At 40.0% G+C, this 13,896-nt stretch overlaps 1 protein-coding gene across 4 annotated transcripts in view; it reads right to left on the reverse strand.

Annotated features, from left to right (window-relative positions):
* Positions 1-11,142: 11,142 nt before the first annotated feature.
* Positions 11,143-13,896, reverse strand: part of TGFBR2 (transforming growth factor beta receptor 2) — an 87,292-nt gene continuing 84,538 nt past the window's right edge. For 2 of the 4 annotated variants that reach the window (XM_032162233.2, XM_032162232.2), the window contains one exon: positions 11,143-13,858. In XM_032162233.2, coding sequence (XP_032018124.1) covers positions 13,679-13,858 — 180 coding nt within the window. In that variant the 3' untranslated portion in view covers positions 11,143-13,678. The remainder of the gene's footprint in view (positions 13,859-13,896) is intronic. The other 2 variants (XM_058443171.1, XM_058443170.1) reach the window with 1 other exon arrangement.

A 13,896-nucleotide genomic window follows, 5' to 3' on the forward strand; every position in this document is an offset into this window, starting at 1 on the left:
AGAGTCTGATAATTTTGACTGGCAAAATTGAGTTAGGTTAATTCATAACAGTCAAGGCCTGAGAAAATTATCTTGGGCCACTGGAGCCAGTACTGATTAACATTAAGTAGGCAGTAGGCTGCTATGGATGGGAGCTTCTTACCAGTTGCTAGTATGAAAGACTATTGATGTCATTCTTTGGCACAAGAGACATGATTCTCACTTGAATGGATCCAGAGGTTTTAGAGTTTCTGACTTAGTATCCGTGCTGTTCCCATGGGCTGACAGTATAAAGTGCCACTCCAGTGGGGGCTGGCTGTTCCCTGGATTATGACTTACCTTCATCCTGTATGGTTCCTCCAAGTCTGCAGCACATTGTCCCTCAGCCCCATGAACATCTTATCTCATCTTAGTTCCTTTGTCTCCCTTCAACTGGAAAATTTTAACTAGACTTGATGATGGAGAAACAAGAAGCTTTGTTCTTGGCTTCCTGTCTTCTTTCTTGCTTTAAGTCTCTTCAGAGATTGCCTCTTGATGTTCAGAAGCACAAGCATTTGAAATTTTAAAAAGCCTTTCCTGGTATTCAGCTTTAACTGAAAATCATCCTGCCCCATGATTTAGCGTGAATGATATAGGAGACCAGAATATGCCACCCCAAAATATGCCTCTTTAGCATAAGAATTATTTTGAGAAACAGCAGACACAGGAGAAGCTCTGAAAACAAAGGAGAAGTAAACCCTTTTCTATGGGAAATTTGCATTTATAAAATAAATCTCAATTTTTTAAGTGTGTCTCCCTCTCTGTATAAGAAAGAGAAAGATGGGTAAATCACTAGAGACTCTTATCAGTGGGGAAAGTACTGATTTACATCTGCATTACAAAACTTACTCTTCTTTACTGTACTTTTCCTAGTTACCCTCTCCTCCCTGACACCATTCTCTGTTTTGTCTTTAGCTGAAGATAGTATTTATGCTTGAATTCTAAGCTATCTGTTTGAGAGTTCCTCATTTGTCCCTGGATAATGACAACGTATACATGTCTCCCATGTATACATTTATTGCAGGGTACCAAGCAAGAAGATTCAGGCAGCTCGTGTTTAAAATCTGAAGTCCCAGACAGTTTAAATGCAGGGGTTTATAAAGATGGCAGGGGGGAAGCAGAGGTTACAGAAAAAGTCATTGTATACATGTTAATAAACTTCTATTTGTTTTTCTTTTGTTAGTCTGTCTTTTTATATTGAGGCCCCAGCTGAGAATTTACAAGGGTAGAGGAAAAATTATTTTTTCTGTCCCTGTAATGGGCACATGAAGAAATACCATGAAAAAGAAACTTACTAATTCATTATATATATATATATCCCAAGCCTTATCTCAAATCCCTAGAATGAGATAGGTTTGGAAAGCTAGAATTTTGGAGAACTTTGCAAAAGATAATATGGTACATATTATATGTGCAGGGAAGTTTAAACTTCTCTTCTGAAGGTTTGATAATTGAGTCTGCTGAAATAAACTGATAATAGACAGATTAACAGGAGAAAAGGCATACAGATGTATTAACATGAAAGTGCAGAGGAGTCACAAAAAGTATGAAAACTCAAACACAGTTCAGATGATTGAAGCTTAAATTCCCTCTTATAAACCAAAAATAAAATCCTAAGCCCCCTCAGCTAACTAAACATGAAATCGCCTGGTGGGTTCTTCCTGCCCATTACATGGACAAAATTAATTCACTGAGATTGTGGTATTGCAGTAAAGAAATAGTTTAACTGACATGAGGCAGACCACACAGGAGAACTGCAGTTGTCACTCATATCAGCCTCCCTAAAGGCTCAGAGGTTAGTTTTTCAAAGATAGTTTGGTGGACAGGGGACTAATGAGTGGGTGCTGCTGATTAGCTGGGGATGCAATCACAGGGCATGGAAAATAGTCCTTGTGTGCTGGAGGGGCACTCGGTGAAGGGCCACAGGACCCGTTGAGTCCTGAGTCTGGGTGGGGTCAGTGGTTGCCAGAATACAAAAGTCTAAAAAACATCTCAAAAGGCCAATTTAGTTTCTACAATAGTGATGCTATCTAAAGGAGCAATAAGTCACAAATCTTGTGACCTCCAGCCGCGTGACTGCTGAGCAGTAGTGGACTACAGAAAGTAGATCTTAGCAGAATTCAATCCTCTTTCATGGTTAGCTTGGCCTGTAGCCAAGAATGGGTAAAAACAGCCAGCATGTGAGGCTAGAGGCAAGTTGGAATCAGCCATGCTAGATTTGTCTCACTGTCATAATCTTTGCAAATGCAGCTTTAATCAGACCCTCTCTAGTTCAGGGAGAACCCAGAGAAACCTGAAAAACTGAATTACCAGCTATGATGGGAATGGAGGTCTGATATGCCTCATCATACTCCCACCCTTTGCAGTTTAGGCACAACTGACCAGCATTAACGTTAAAATAGAGATCATAAGACTGAGTAAACAGACTATGGCAATAAGACACCAATTCCAGCCTGACTGGTATAGCATGTCATGGCACATGACAAATAGCAGACCATGAAGGAAATAAACAGATTTTACTTTAAGTTATTTTTCTTTAACATATTTTGAAATGGCCCTGCAAAGCCATCTTCTGTGGGGGAAATTTGCATCTGTAGAGAATCTCCATCAATGGAGTCAGGCCTTCACTTTCTAGGCTTTTCTTGGATCTAGGGGAGATTAACTGAGAGTTTGATACCTTTAAAGTCTGAAAAGAGACATTTACCTTCTATTCTCTCTGAAGACTGCAGTCTATGAAGCTTCATCTACATACCAAAAACCTTGGCCCTCACAACCCCCCTTATCTTTACCCAAGCATTTTTGTTTCTACTGACTTCAAGTCTTTAGACAAAACTTAACTCTTTCAACCAACTGCCAATCGGAAAATCTTTGAATTTACCTATGATCTGTAAGCATCCCCTCAACCTTGCCTTCAAGATATCTCAACCATTTAGGCTGAACCAATGTATACTTTCTATATATAGATTTATGATTTTACCTACAATTCCTGTCTCCCTAGAATGTATAAAACCAAATTGCAACCTGACAAGCTCAGTCACACTGTTGAAGGAGCTCTTGAGACAGTTCTCAGGCCATGGTCACTCATATTGGCTCAGAATAAGCCTCAACACTTTCCATGGGAGAAAGGGAAGTGGAAGATAATAGACAATTTTTGAGGGAAAATACATGATTTTTAGGGGAGGTGAATGGGCTTGAAGAACAGACAATAGCCTGGGAAAAAGTTTGTATGGGCTTCAAGTGTAGAGTCAGCTTCAATCTTCTTTCCTATGAGTTAGTCTCATCTGTTTGATGAAATTATGGGGGTGACGGGTGGGGTGGGGCAAGAAAATGCCTTCCGAAGGAAATTCTCTTAGTCAAATAAGGAACTCAGCATTTGCTGCTCCTCAGGTCCTCTCAGTTGGAAGTTCAAAGCAGTATATTTCAGGGTATCATTTTCCGACCCCCAACATTTGATACGCTGCAGCAGAAAGTAACACTCCCATAATCAATCATACTAATATTTCTGGTATATAACATAAAAATATGCACCCTAAGTGTGGTAAATAAAGACTTAAAAGTAGCCTCACATTAGTTTAGGTCAGGTTTAGAAGCCAAATGAGCTAGAAGTTATTTCGATTTTTCTGAGATTTTGAATGTGAAACAGCACATAGGGATTATGAACCTGTATTATCTTATCCCAACAATAAACACTAAGTCTGCCATTTTGCTGTTTCTTTGGCATTTCTTCAGTATCATCAGCCATGAAAGAGGCTGCTCTCCTGTTAGACCCAGAAGATTTAGGAAGCAGTTAAACATAGACTCAAAAAATTATCTGATGGAAGTGTGATTCCCTTTATATATTGGAGAATATGCAATGCATATAAATTAGACTGATGTATTCTTTTGTAGCAGGATGTGAACATTCACTCTTATTGTGGAAAAATAGTCATTTGGTTCTCCTTTTCTCTGAAGCAGTAGAAAGATGGAACGCAAATATTTCCTTCTCCAGGGAAAGTTTCAGGATGAAGTCAAACAGCTATTTGGTTGCTAATGATTTTGGTAGGCTATCAAAAACTATTGAGAAAGGAGCAGGAATAGAGCCTGGGTAAGGCAAAAGGCAGAGGATATGGAATCTGTAGGACCTGAGGGAGAAAGATTTGTGGGGATCTCTGGAGCAGAGGGTGCCTGCCTACTGTTCCAAGGCAGGACCCTGAGGACATGGAGGATATAAGGGAATTGCTTGTGGTGCACCAGAAAGCAAGTCTAGACCTGAGATACTCTGTTTCCTGGAGAATAATAACAAACTCCCTGCAAGGCAAGGAAACGTAAGAGAGACAGACCTGAACAAGCCCAGCAAATAAGGATAATGGGCATTTCAGGGTGAATTCGGTTTCATGGATAATTGAGAACCAAAACCCTTCAGACCCCTCCCCTTTGTTCCAACTGTGTGAGACCTGGATGAATGACATAACCTCAGGAGTTAGTAGGGAAGGTTGTCTCAAAATTGAAGGGCTATATTTCCCACCAGCTCAGCAGGACAGGGGTTCAGAATCAAAATTAAAACAGATTTATAGTAAAATAAGACATTTCTGGCCCACCTGAGTTTGTAATCTGAGGTCAACAACCACTACAATTTAATTGGGATATTAAATGTTACTGTTTTATAATATGTTTAGTTATAATGGCAACTGATGGTCTTTAAAAACAAACTTTCAGAATGTCTTCCTGGATTGTTTAATTCTGAGAAAAGATGCCAAAATGATGTACTGGTAGGTTCATCACACTCACACACACAGACTCACAAGCACCAAAAACAAACAAACACACACACAGAAAACAACTCTAAATATGTAAATACATAAAGATCTAGGCATTGAAACTGAGCCTGTTTTTCTATTTTTAAAAATTCTATGTACTACGGTTATTTTATGATAGAAAAGAATTGGAATACAAATACTAATGTAAGTATCTATAAGATTATTAAAGGAAAGGGCTCCATAGACTTTAAGCCCTAGAGGAGTCTTAGAGACAATGTAGTCCCATTTTATAGAGGAGAGCAAGACTCACATAGTATAAAGTACCTGTGGTAGTTTTAAAATATTGCTCCCAAATTCTTTGTCACATCTCCTATTGAGAGGTGGGAGCTACGTCTCATTGCTTTGAATTTGGGTGACTCGCAACTGCTTGGCTCAATCGAGTATGGGAGAAGTGATCTTATATGATTTCCAAGGCTATGTCATAAATATCCATGTAGTTTCCACAGGTTCTACACTCACCCTAGAGGAAGTCAGAATGTCATATTAAAACTATTGTCATAACACTGCCACTTGAAAAAGCCATGTGCCAGTGTCCTAGATGACAGCCCCAACTGAGCTCCCAGTCAACTACTAGTACTAACCACTAGAGTGAGGCATCTTGGATATCTAGCCTAGCTGAGCTATGAGATGATTTCAGTCCCAGTTGACATATGACTGCAATGGTAGAAGAAACTCCAAGTGAAAACTCTCCAGCCTAAGCCTTTCCCAAATTTCTGACCCATAAAATTTAAGCAAAATAAAAATATTACTTTAAGCCACTAAGTTTTGTAGTAATAATAACTAGAATATCCAAGGGTCATGGAGCTAAGAGACTTAGTAACAGGACTTGTGCTAGAACCCAACTTTCCCTTCTCACCTAGGGTATTCCTGTGGCCCAAGGTAATCAGATGAGACACTGGATCAAGACAAATATATATACTTGTTGTTAAATTCCATAATATTCTTTGTGTACCATGGATTGCTCCTATATTGTGTCAGGGGCTGTTAAACACAGGGTGGCATTAAAAGAGGTTACAACGGGTGGGGGAAAAGTTGTCAATCTCACCTCATTCCCATATTCCTGGGAAGAAAAAATCATAACTGCTGGAAAAATGATAGATGTTCAAAAAGTATGTGCAAACGTTTAGATAAAGAGTAATCTTTACATGATGTTTTAATTATCATACACTATAAACATTATCATTTTTTTCATTAAGATAGGAAATTATCATTGTTTTCATTAAAATAGGAAGTGAAACCAAATAAAATTTGCGAAGCTGTCAGTCATCTTTGGGAGGCCTCAGATGAATGAGGGAGAGTCTTGAGCTTGGTATCCTTTCATCTTGGAAGAATTCATAGCTGGGTATTGGCTAAAACTTTGCAGTGGGTTGAATTATGGCTTCCAATGAGATCTGTCCATGCCTTAGTCTTCAGAACTTGTAAATGTGACCTTATTTGGAAAAATGGATTTTACAGGTGTAATTAGGAATCTTGAGATGATATCATCCTGGATTACCTGGGTGGGCTCTAAATCAGATGAAAAATGTTCTCATAAAAAACTTCAGAGAGAGTGAAGCCTGCAGACACCTTGATTTCAGGCTTCTAGCCTCCAGAAATATGAGATAATAAATTTCTATTGGTTTAAGTCACCAAGATTGGGGCAATGTGTTACAGCAGCTCTAGGGATCTAATATAAGCTCCTTAAAAGAGAGTTGTAAGAGACCTGGAGGAACAAGGCTGTCCTCTTAGGGTAACAGCAGTGACTACAGCACTACGACCACATAGGTAGATATGAGACAGCAGTGAAACTCATATTAGGAGTTTCTCTGCAAAAGTCAGACATTTTTTGCTGCCAGCTGTTTTATTCCGGAGACATTACCAATTAGAACATGCTGATCATATGCTGTTGGTTAGTATGTCTGTCTCCTCAGCTGATTTGTGAATTTCTAAAGACCAAGAGCCTTCATTTCTTTGTTCAACAAAACTTAATTGAAAGACTATTATATTCTCCACTCTTTGCTAGGTGCTAAGATGCTGAGTCACACATAGTTATTGTTTTCAAGATGCCAGCCGACCTTGGGTGATACACCACATTGCATTCAACTAATGTTTGATGGAGGAAATAAATATGGATAGATAAAATGGTTTAGAAGAGTAGACAGTTTTTTACTGACAGAGACCTGGGTTCAAGTTGTGTAAACTTGGATAATTTCCTTAACGGTAAGATGGAAAAAAGTAACACCTATCTTGTAGGGCTTCTAGGATGATTAGCATGATTTAAAATATAGGCCCCACATAAAGTACATATTTTCAAATGCCTGTAATGTTACTAATAAATGAGGAACTAATGTTCCAGCAAAGATTATACCTTGCATCCTTGCATTAATATTTTAGTACGTTTTCCATGTGTTTTTACTTATTTCATCTTTCTCCAGCTTTCTAATGTAGGCAGGGCGGGGATGATTCTCACATGGAGCAAAAGAACAAGACACTGAATCCATAAAAGAAGAGAATGGTAATAGAGCTAGACAACCCCCTAGATTTCTTGTCCCACAGGGCCCTGTATTTCCCACCACAGCCATGCCATTCACCTAGTTGAGAAAGCCCTTCAAGGAAAAAGGGTGATCTGCTCACAGTTACAGTTTAAACATGACTCATCTTCCTTAACAGTCAATTTTACCCAAAGATTTGGGGAACAATATATCCTTAAAATACTGCAACAACACAGCTTCATTTTAAAGAATGCAAAAACTGAATTATAATAATGAATACTTATGTGCATCAGTCTCTGTTCTAACCATTTAAAAAACCAGTATTTCATTTAACTCTTACAACTTTCCCAAGTAGATCTTATCATTACCCTCATTCTACACATTAAGAAACCAGGAAATAAAAACAGTTAAAAGACTTACACAAAGTTACAGTTAGTGGCAGAGCTGGGATTTGACCAAAGAGATTTGGCTCTAGAGGTTCCAATTTTAACCAATTTTTATGAATGTTTAGATAATTAATTATGAATATTTTAATGGACCTAGGGTACCAGGGCCACAGTTATTTTATTCTATTGTCTATCATTGTGGGCATAGGTCAGGGGAAGACAGAGGAGAATTTCAGAAGCAATGTGCTACACAGGCTGTTTACAGAAATGGTTTTTAAGGATCAATTGTGTGCGTCTGTGTGTGTATGTGTGTGTGTGTTTCTCTGTGTGTGTGTGTGTGTGTGTGTGTGTAGAGAGAGAGAGAGAGCAAGAGAGCAAGCATTTCACAGTGTGTGCAATTTTAGCTTAATTAGAATAGGAAGACTATTAACAAGTTATTTTTAAATGCACCAAAGATCAGGAGGTATATTAGAATTAAATTACACCGTGTGAGGCTGATTGGCAGCCCATGTAATGTGGGTAAGTTCACAGTCTTGTCTTTATCAGCACAGTTTGCAAAGTAGGCCTGAAAGGCATGGCCCCAAACCCACAGAGTGTGGAGCTGTAATTATTCAAGTAAAAAAAAGAAACTAATTGGAAATGTGATATGCAATGATTAGCTAGCCCATTTCAGGAGGAAAATGAACAAAATGAGCAGATGCCAACTGCAGTGGCTTTAGTGAAAAAGGATAGATACACTTGTTTAAATGAAAAGTTCTCTGTCACCTGAAGACAGAATTTCCCTTAAGACCAGACCATTAGCATATCATTTGCATAGACAACTTAAAACAAAAACAGCCACCACAAATAGAAACTCCTGGGCACAAATATAGACTGCATTCAATGGATGCTGACTGGTGCAAGGGACTGAGTCTGTGCTGAGGGCACTGGGAGACCAATTGCCAGTTGGGAATGTTCCTGACCTTGCAGTAGCAAGAACTAAAATAACCCCAGCAAAACAGAGCGTGGAAGAAGGGAGAGGGGTTAGAAGACCTTGGCTCCTGTTTTGGCTGAAGCTCTTGGGCTGGAGCCCAGAGCCCATGTGCATTTGAGGAATAACTTTTCCTCCCTGGGTTCCCTCATGGGTAACTCCCTCCTCTCCAGTGCTAACTGCATCTGCCTCCTCCTTATTTTGGACTGTTGAATCAAACCCTTGAGCTCTCCAGAGTCTCCACGTTGTTACCCCCTAACTCCAGCTTTATCTTGTGTTCAAGGTGGGGGTTTGATCTCTGGAGTCCAACTGCTTCAGTTCAAATTCTCATGCTAATGATTGCGACCCTTAGCTAGACCTTGTGCTCTGCCTCAATTTCCTCCTCTGTAGGATGGAGGTAAGATACTTCACAGGGTTGTTGAGAGGATTCAAGCAGATAAAGAAGGTAAAATAGAGAATAGTGCTTGGCGCTTACCAAGTACTCAATAAATGTTAAGAATTAATATGAATTTGCCTCCTTGGGTAGAGCTCCCTAACTTCAATTATTCGTATTAACACCTCCTGTAGTTGTCATGGGTAAATTTCATCTACTTAATGTATTTTAAAAATCAATTCAAGTTTTTAAACTCAGCCATATGTCAAGCAATATTATTTGTGAAAGCCCAGGCTGTGTTAATGATTTTTTCTAATATATGTTAATGATCCACTAAAATAAAGGTGGATCTATTTTTATAAAGGTGGCACAATCTTAAATTATCTCAGATAACAGTACACATTTCACACATTAGGAAACACAGTCTACACACATTCACTCATCTTCCAGTTGTTCTCTCAGCAAGCATCTAGACAACACTTACCATGTGAATGGAGAGGAAGTCAGGCAATAGAAGTGGAAAAGCATCTTTTCTGCCTCCACTGGGCAGAGACCCAGAGAGAGATGAGAACAATGACCCAGTAGTAGAGCTTTTCTTCATGGGGTAGCCTTTTGGTCCTGCTTGGGCAGGTCGGTTCCCTCAGGAAACAGCAGGAAGTAAAGAACGAAGCATGTAAGGTGTTCCAAATTCCAGTTCCAAGATAACTTGGCCTTGCAGCCAGATTCTACATGGTGAGACCCTAGGCTTCTTATCTGAGCTCTCTGACCATCTGTTTCCTCATCTGTTAAATGGGCATAGTATGTACATCACTGAGCTAGTGGAGGATTCAATTCGATGACATAGCGAGTACTCAGTGAATGAGCGTTCTCCTCAGATTATTAGTGCTCACACAGGACCCACATTTCCTGTCCTGCAGACCTGGGGAATGTGCCCATTCTCCTCTGTTGTAAATGCTCTCTAGGTCTTTACCTAAAAGTCTGCCTCTTTGCCTAAGCAGCCCTTGGCATACTAAACCAACTTAACATTGGCCAGCATGTAGTGAAGGCTTTCCAAAAAGTTCAAGACCCATCTTCAAAAGCCTAATGTGTCTTCTTACCACAATTTTATGTTGTATAGTATGAGACTTGTAAAATCTCATTTTACACATGATGAAACTGAGGCATGGAGAGGTTAAGTAATTTGCCCAGATCATAAAACTGGCAAATGGAGGAGCAGGTAACCTCTACAATTTGTAACCACTAAAATTGCTACTAGTAAAGACAAGACTATAAGGCCCACAGTAGGACCACATCATCTAGCTCAGTGATTCTCCACTAAGAGGAACTTTGTCTTTCAGGGGACATTTGGCAATGTCTGGTGAAATTTTTGGTTGTCACAGCTGTGGGGTGGGTGCTACTGGCATCTAGTGGGTGGAGGCCAGGGATGCTGCCAAACATCCCACAGTGCACATGACGGCTTCCCTCCCTCCCAACACACAACTATCCAATGCAAAAATAAGTCAGCAGTGCTAAGGTTGAAATACCCTGGTGCAGGCACTATGACATTAACTATTTAGAACCCAGTTGATAACTAAGAAGAAGCTACAGAATCTCTCAGATTCCAAAACAGGTAGCATGAAGTTCAGGCAGAAAATCTCATGCACTTTGTCACAAGAAATGACCAGGAGCCAATTTCCTAAGGCATATTCATCTCACCATTCATGTAAGTCGATTAATAGCACCAAATGGATGTGGTATCTGGGTAGAAAAGGGAAGCATGGAATATGACAAGAGTCAAGAAGAGAGCCAACAGCTTGCTAGTATGAGGAATGGAGAAAGTAGAAGAAGCAGTAGAAACTTTGGCTGTGTAAATCCCTGCAAGAAACAGCCACGTGGATAGAGGCAGCTTCTGAGACCGTGGGAAGAGGTCTTCTGTGCATTCAGATGGACATCATGCCAGGACACCAGCATGGCGGGCAGGCCATGAGCAGCATCTGCTTCATCTCATATTACTGAGCTTCTGTGACTTTTTTTTTTTTTAAGGAGTGTGAGACTGTCAGTTGAGGAAGACAGTATGAAAAAGCTGGAGATTATTTACTTGGTGACGTTTTCTGCATAAATTGCAAAATAAACAAATGAGGCAAATGGATTTAGCTACTAGGAATGGGAACAGGAGGCAGGATGCTCACCTGAGTATTTTGCTTTATTCAATCTAATAAACATTTTATTTATATAAAAGACAATGCATAGAATGAAAATAAGTGCTTGAGACTTTTGATATAAAAAGAGTTTATAGCATTCACATTCCTATTTTAATACATGAGTACAGTTGAAGTGTTCCATAAAAGAATAAAACTTTCCCTTTATGTATAGTAGTGAAAAAAGTCAGTATTTTTAGGAACTACAGAATGTTATTCCTTGGTCTTTTTTCTTGAATAAGAAAAAGAAAACATAAACAAAACAAGCCATAGTATTGTCTGACACTACATTCCAGTTTATGCTGATAACCCAGAAGTGAGAATACTCGAATCTTGAATATCTCATGAATGGACCAGTATTCTAGAAACTCACCACTAGAGGTCAATGAGCAACAGCTATTGGGATGGTATCAGCATGCCCTACAGTGCAAGTGGAATTTCTAGGCACCTCTATTCTACTGCAGCCACACTGTCTTTAACTCTCAGCCCACCCACACTGAGCAGGGTGCCCAGAGGTTCTGCCTAGTTCCAAACTTTTGCATGTATCCTAAAAATCTCAATAAAATGAGACCTTCCAACAACCAAACAGAGTTGATATTCTCACTGCCAGTCCCTTTCTAATATTTCTATTTGGCTGAAAATAAGTAGCTTCAAAAACAGTTTTAAAAAAGAGATTACTTGCAGCATTAACACTTCTTTGTTGATTAACAAGTTTCCTATGGAGTTTTAAAGCTCATACTTTGTTCTTGTCCTTGTGGACACAAATTTCCTAACTGCAAATGGGACTTTTATGTCCCACATTCAAGTCCTCTCTAGTAATTTCTGCAAAGGTTGGGAAGGCTGGCATGATGGAGAGAACGGTAACCATGAGGAAAGCTTCTTGGAGTAAAGCGCTCCTCTCTCCAATGCAGAGGGTAAAACTATTAACATATAAGCAAAAGAAACTTGGGCTAACTAAGACCCTTAAAGGAGTTCCCCTTTAGTCCAATAAAAGGCCAACTTCAAATCTTAACACCAGATAAGGTAGTCAAAATCATATTATATACCCAGAGAATGACTGCTTGAATGGACATTTCTTACAAGGGACCTTGGTTAGGTGCAGATTTAATTCCTAGACTGGGGTCCAGGTAGGCAGTGGAAAGAGCTAATGTTTATAGTGAGAAGTGAGGCAGCTTTGTGTCTCCACACCTTCACATTTTGTGAACGTGGACTGGAGATAACTGAAAACCATCTGCTATCCTTACCTGGGGATCCAGATTTTCCTGCAAAATCTCCAAATATTTATAAAGTGGCTTCACTTTTTGAAACGTTGTGCTGACCAAACAAAACATATGTTTAGAGTGCCTGAGATCATAGTCCTGACAATGATAGTATTGTGTAGTTGAAATCCTTTTCATTAGGCTAAACTGTGCTTGAGCAATCAGGAGCCCAGAAAGATGGAACCCATAGGTGTTTGTATAGAAAACTAGAGAATCAAGTCAAGTGTAATGAAAAAGTAAACACGATAAAGCCTAGAGTGAGAATTTGCTCCTTTTTAGAAAAGGATGAAGGCTGGGAGCAGAGAATAGTAACGTAAGTGCAGGGGAAAGATGAAACAAAGAACAATTTTTCATTAGTAGATGGTGGGGCAATAGCATAGATGGGGACATCTCTTCTGATTTTTCTGCAACCCATGAAGGTAAAAAGTGGGGTTCAGAACAGTCAAGGTAGTAAAGATAGGGTAGAGTTTCTAAACTAGGTTGAGGGAGAGTTTCTAAACTAGCCCCCCAGATGTGGGGCTTGGAGCTCAAATGAAAAGTCCAGGAGACATAAGGGCACACAGGAACCCCAGGAACACTGGTCCCCAAACAGTGCCACTGTACTTAGTTCCATGGCCAGAAGAGAAGTGCTAGGCAGGGAATGATTATTTTGCAAAAGCAAGTGCAATGTGGTCATAGCTGGCTGTGAGACATGGAGCCTCTTTCCTCATGCAAAGTTCCCTGTTTTACAGTCAGAGAACAACTGCATGTGTGATTGTCAAATGCTAATGCTGTCATGGGTCCCTTCCTTCTCTGCTTGGTTCTAGAGTTCTCCAATAAAACCAATTTCCTGGGAATATTTGATCTTTTTCCTTGTCTCTTTTCAAGGTATGGCTATATATATAGAGATATAGACATATATAGATATATATATATATAAAACATAGCTATTCATATTTATATACAGGCATTAATAAAGTGCAAATGTTATTGGCTATTGTAAAAATCAATCTCATTTCCTGAGGAAGTGCTAACACAGCTTATCCTATGACAACGTCAAAGGCATAGAATGCTCTATGTCACCTACTCCCTGCTGCTGTTGTTTCTGCTTATCCCCACAGCTTACAGGGAGGGGAGTGACCCCCTTGGTTTTCCAGGAAGCATCAGTTCAGGGGCAGCTTCCTGCTGCCTCTGTTCTTTGGTGAGAGGGGCAGCCTCTTTGGACATGGCCCAGCCTGCCCCAGAAGAGCTATTTGGTAGTGTTTAGGGAGCCGTCTTCAGGAATCTTCTCCTCCGAGCAGCTCCTCCCCGAGAGCCTGTCCAGGTGCTCCAGCTCACCGAAGCGTTCTGCCACACACTGGGCTGTGAGACGGGCCTCTGGGTCGTGGTCCCAGCACTCAGTCAATGTCTCACACACCATCTGGATGCCCTGCAGCGGGAAAGAGATCCAAAGGGCACCATGAGTTG

This window comes from Hylobates moloch, unplaced genomic scaffold (assembly GCF_009828535.3).
Source record: "Hylobates moloch isolate HMO894 unplaced genomic scaffold, HMol_V3 SCAFFOLD_8, whole genome shotgun sequence".
Classification (NCBI taxonomy): Eukaryota; Metazoa; Chordata; class Mammalia; order Primates; family Hylobatidae; genus Hylobates; species Hylobates moloch.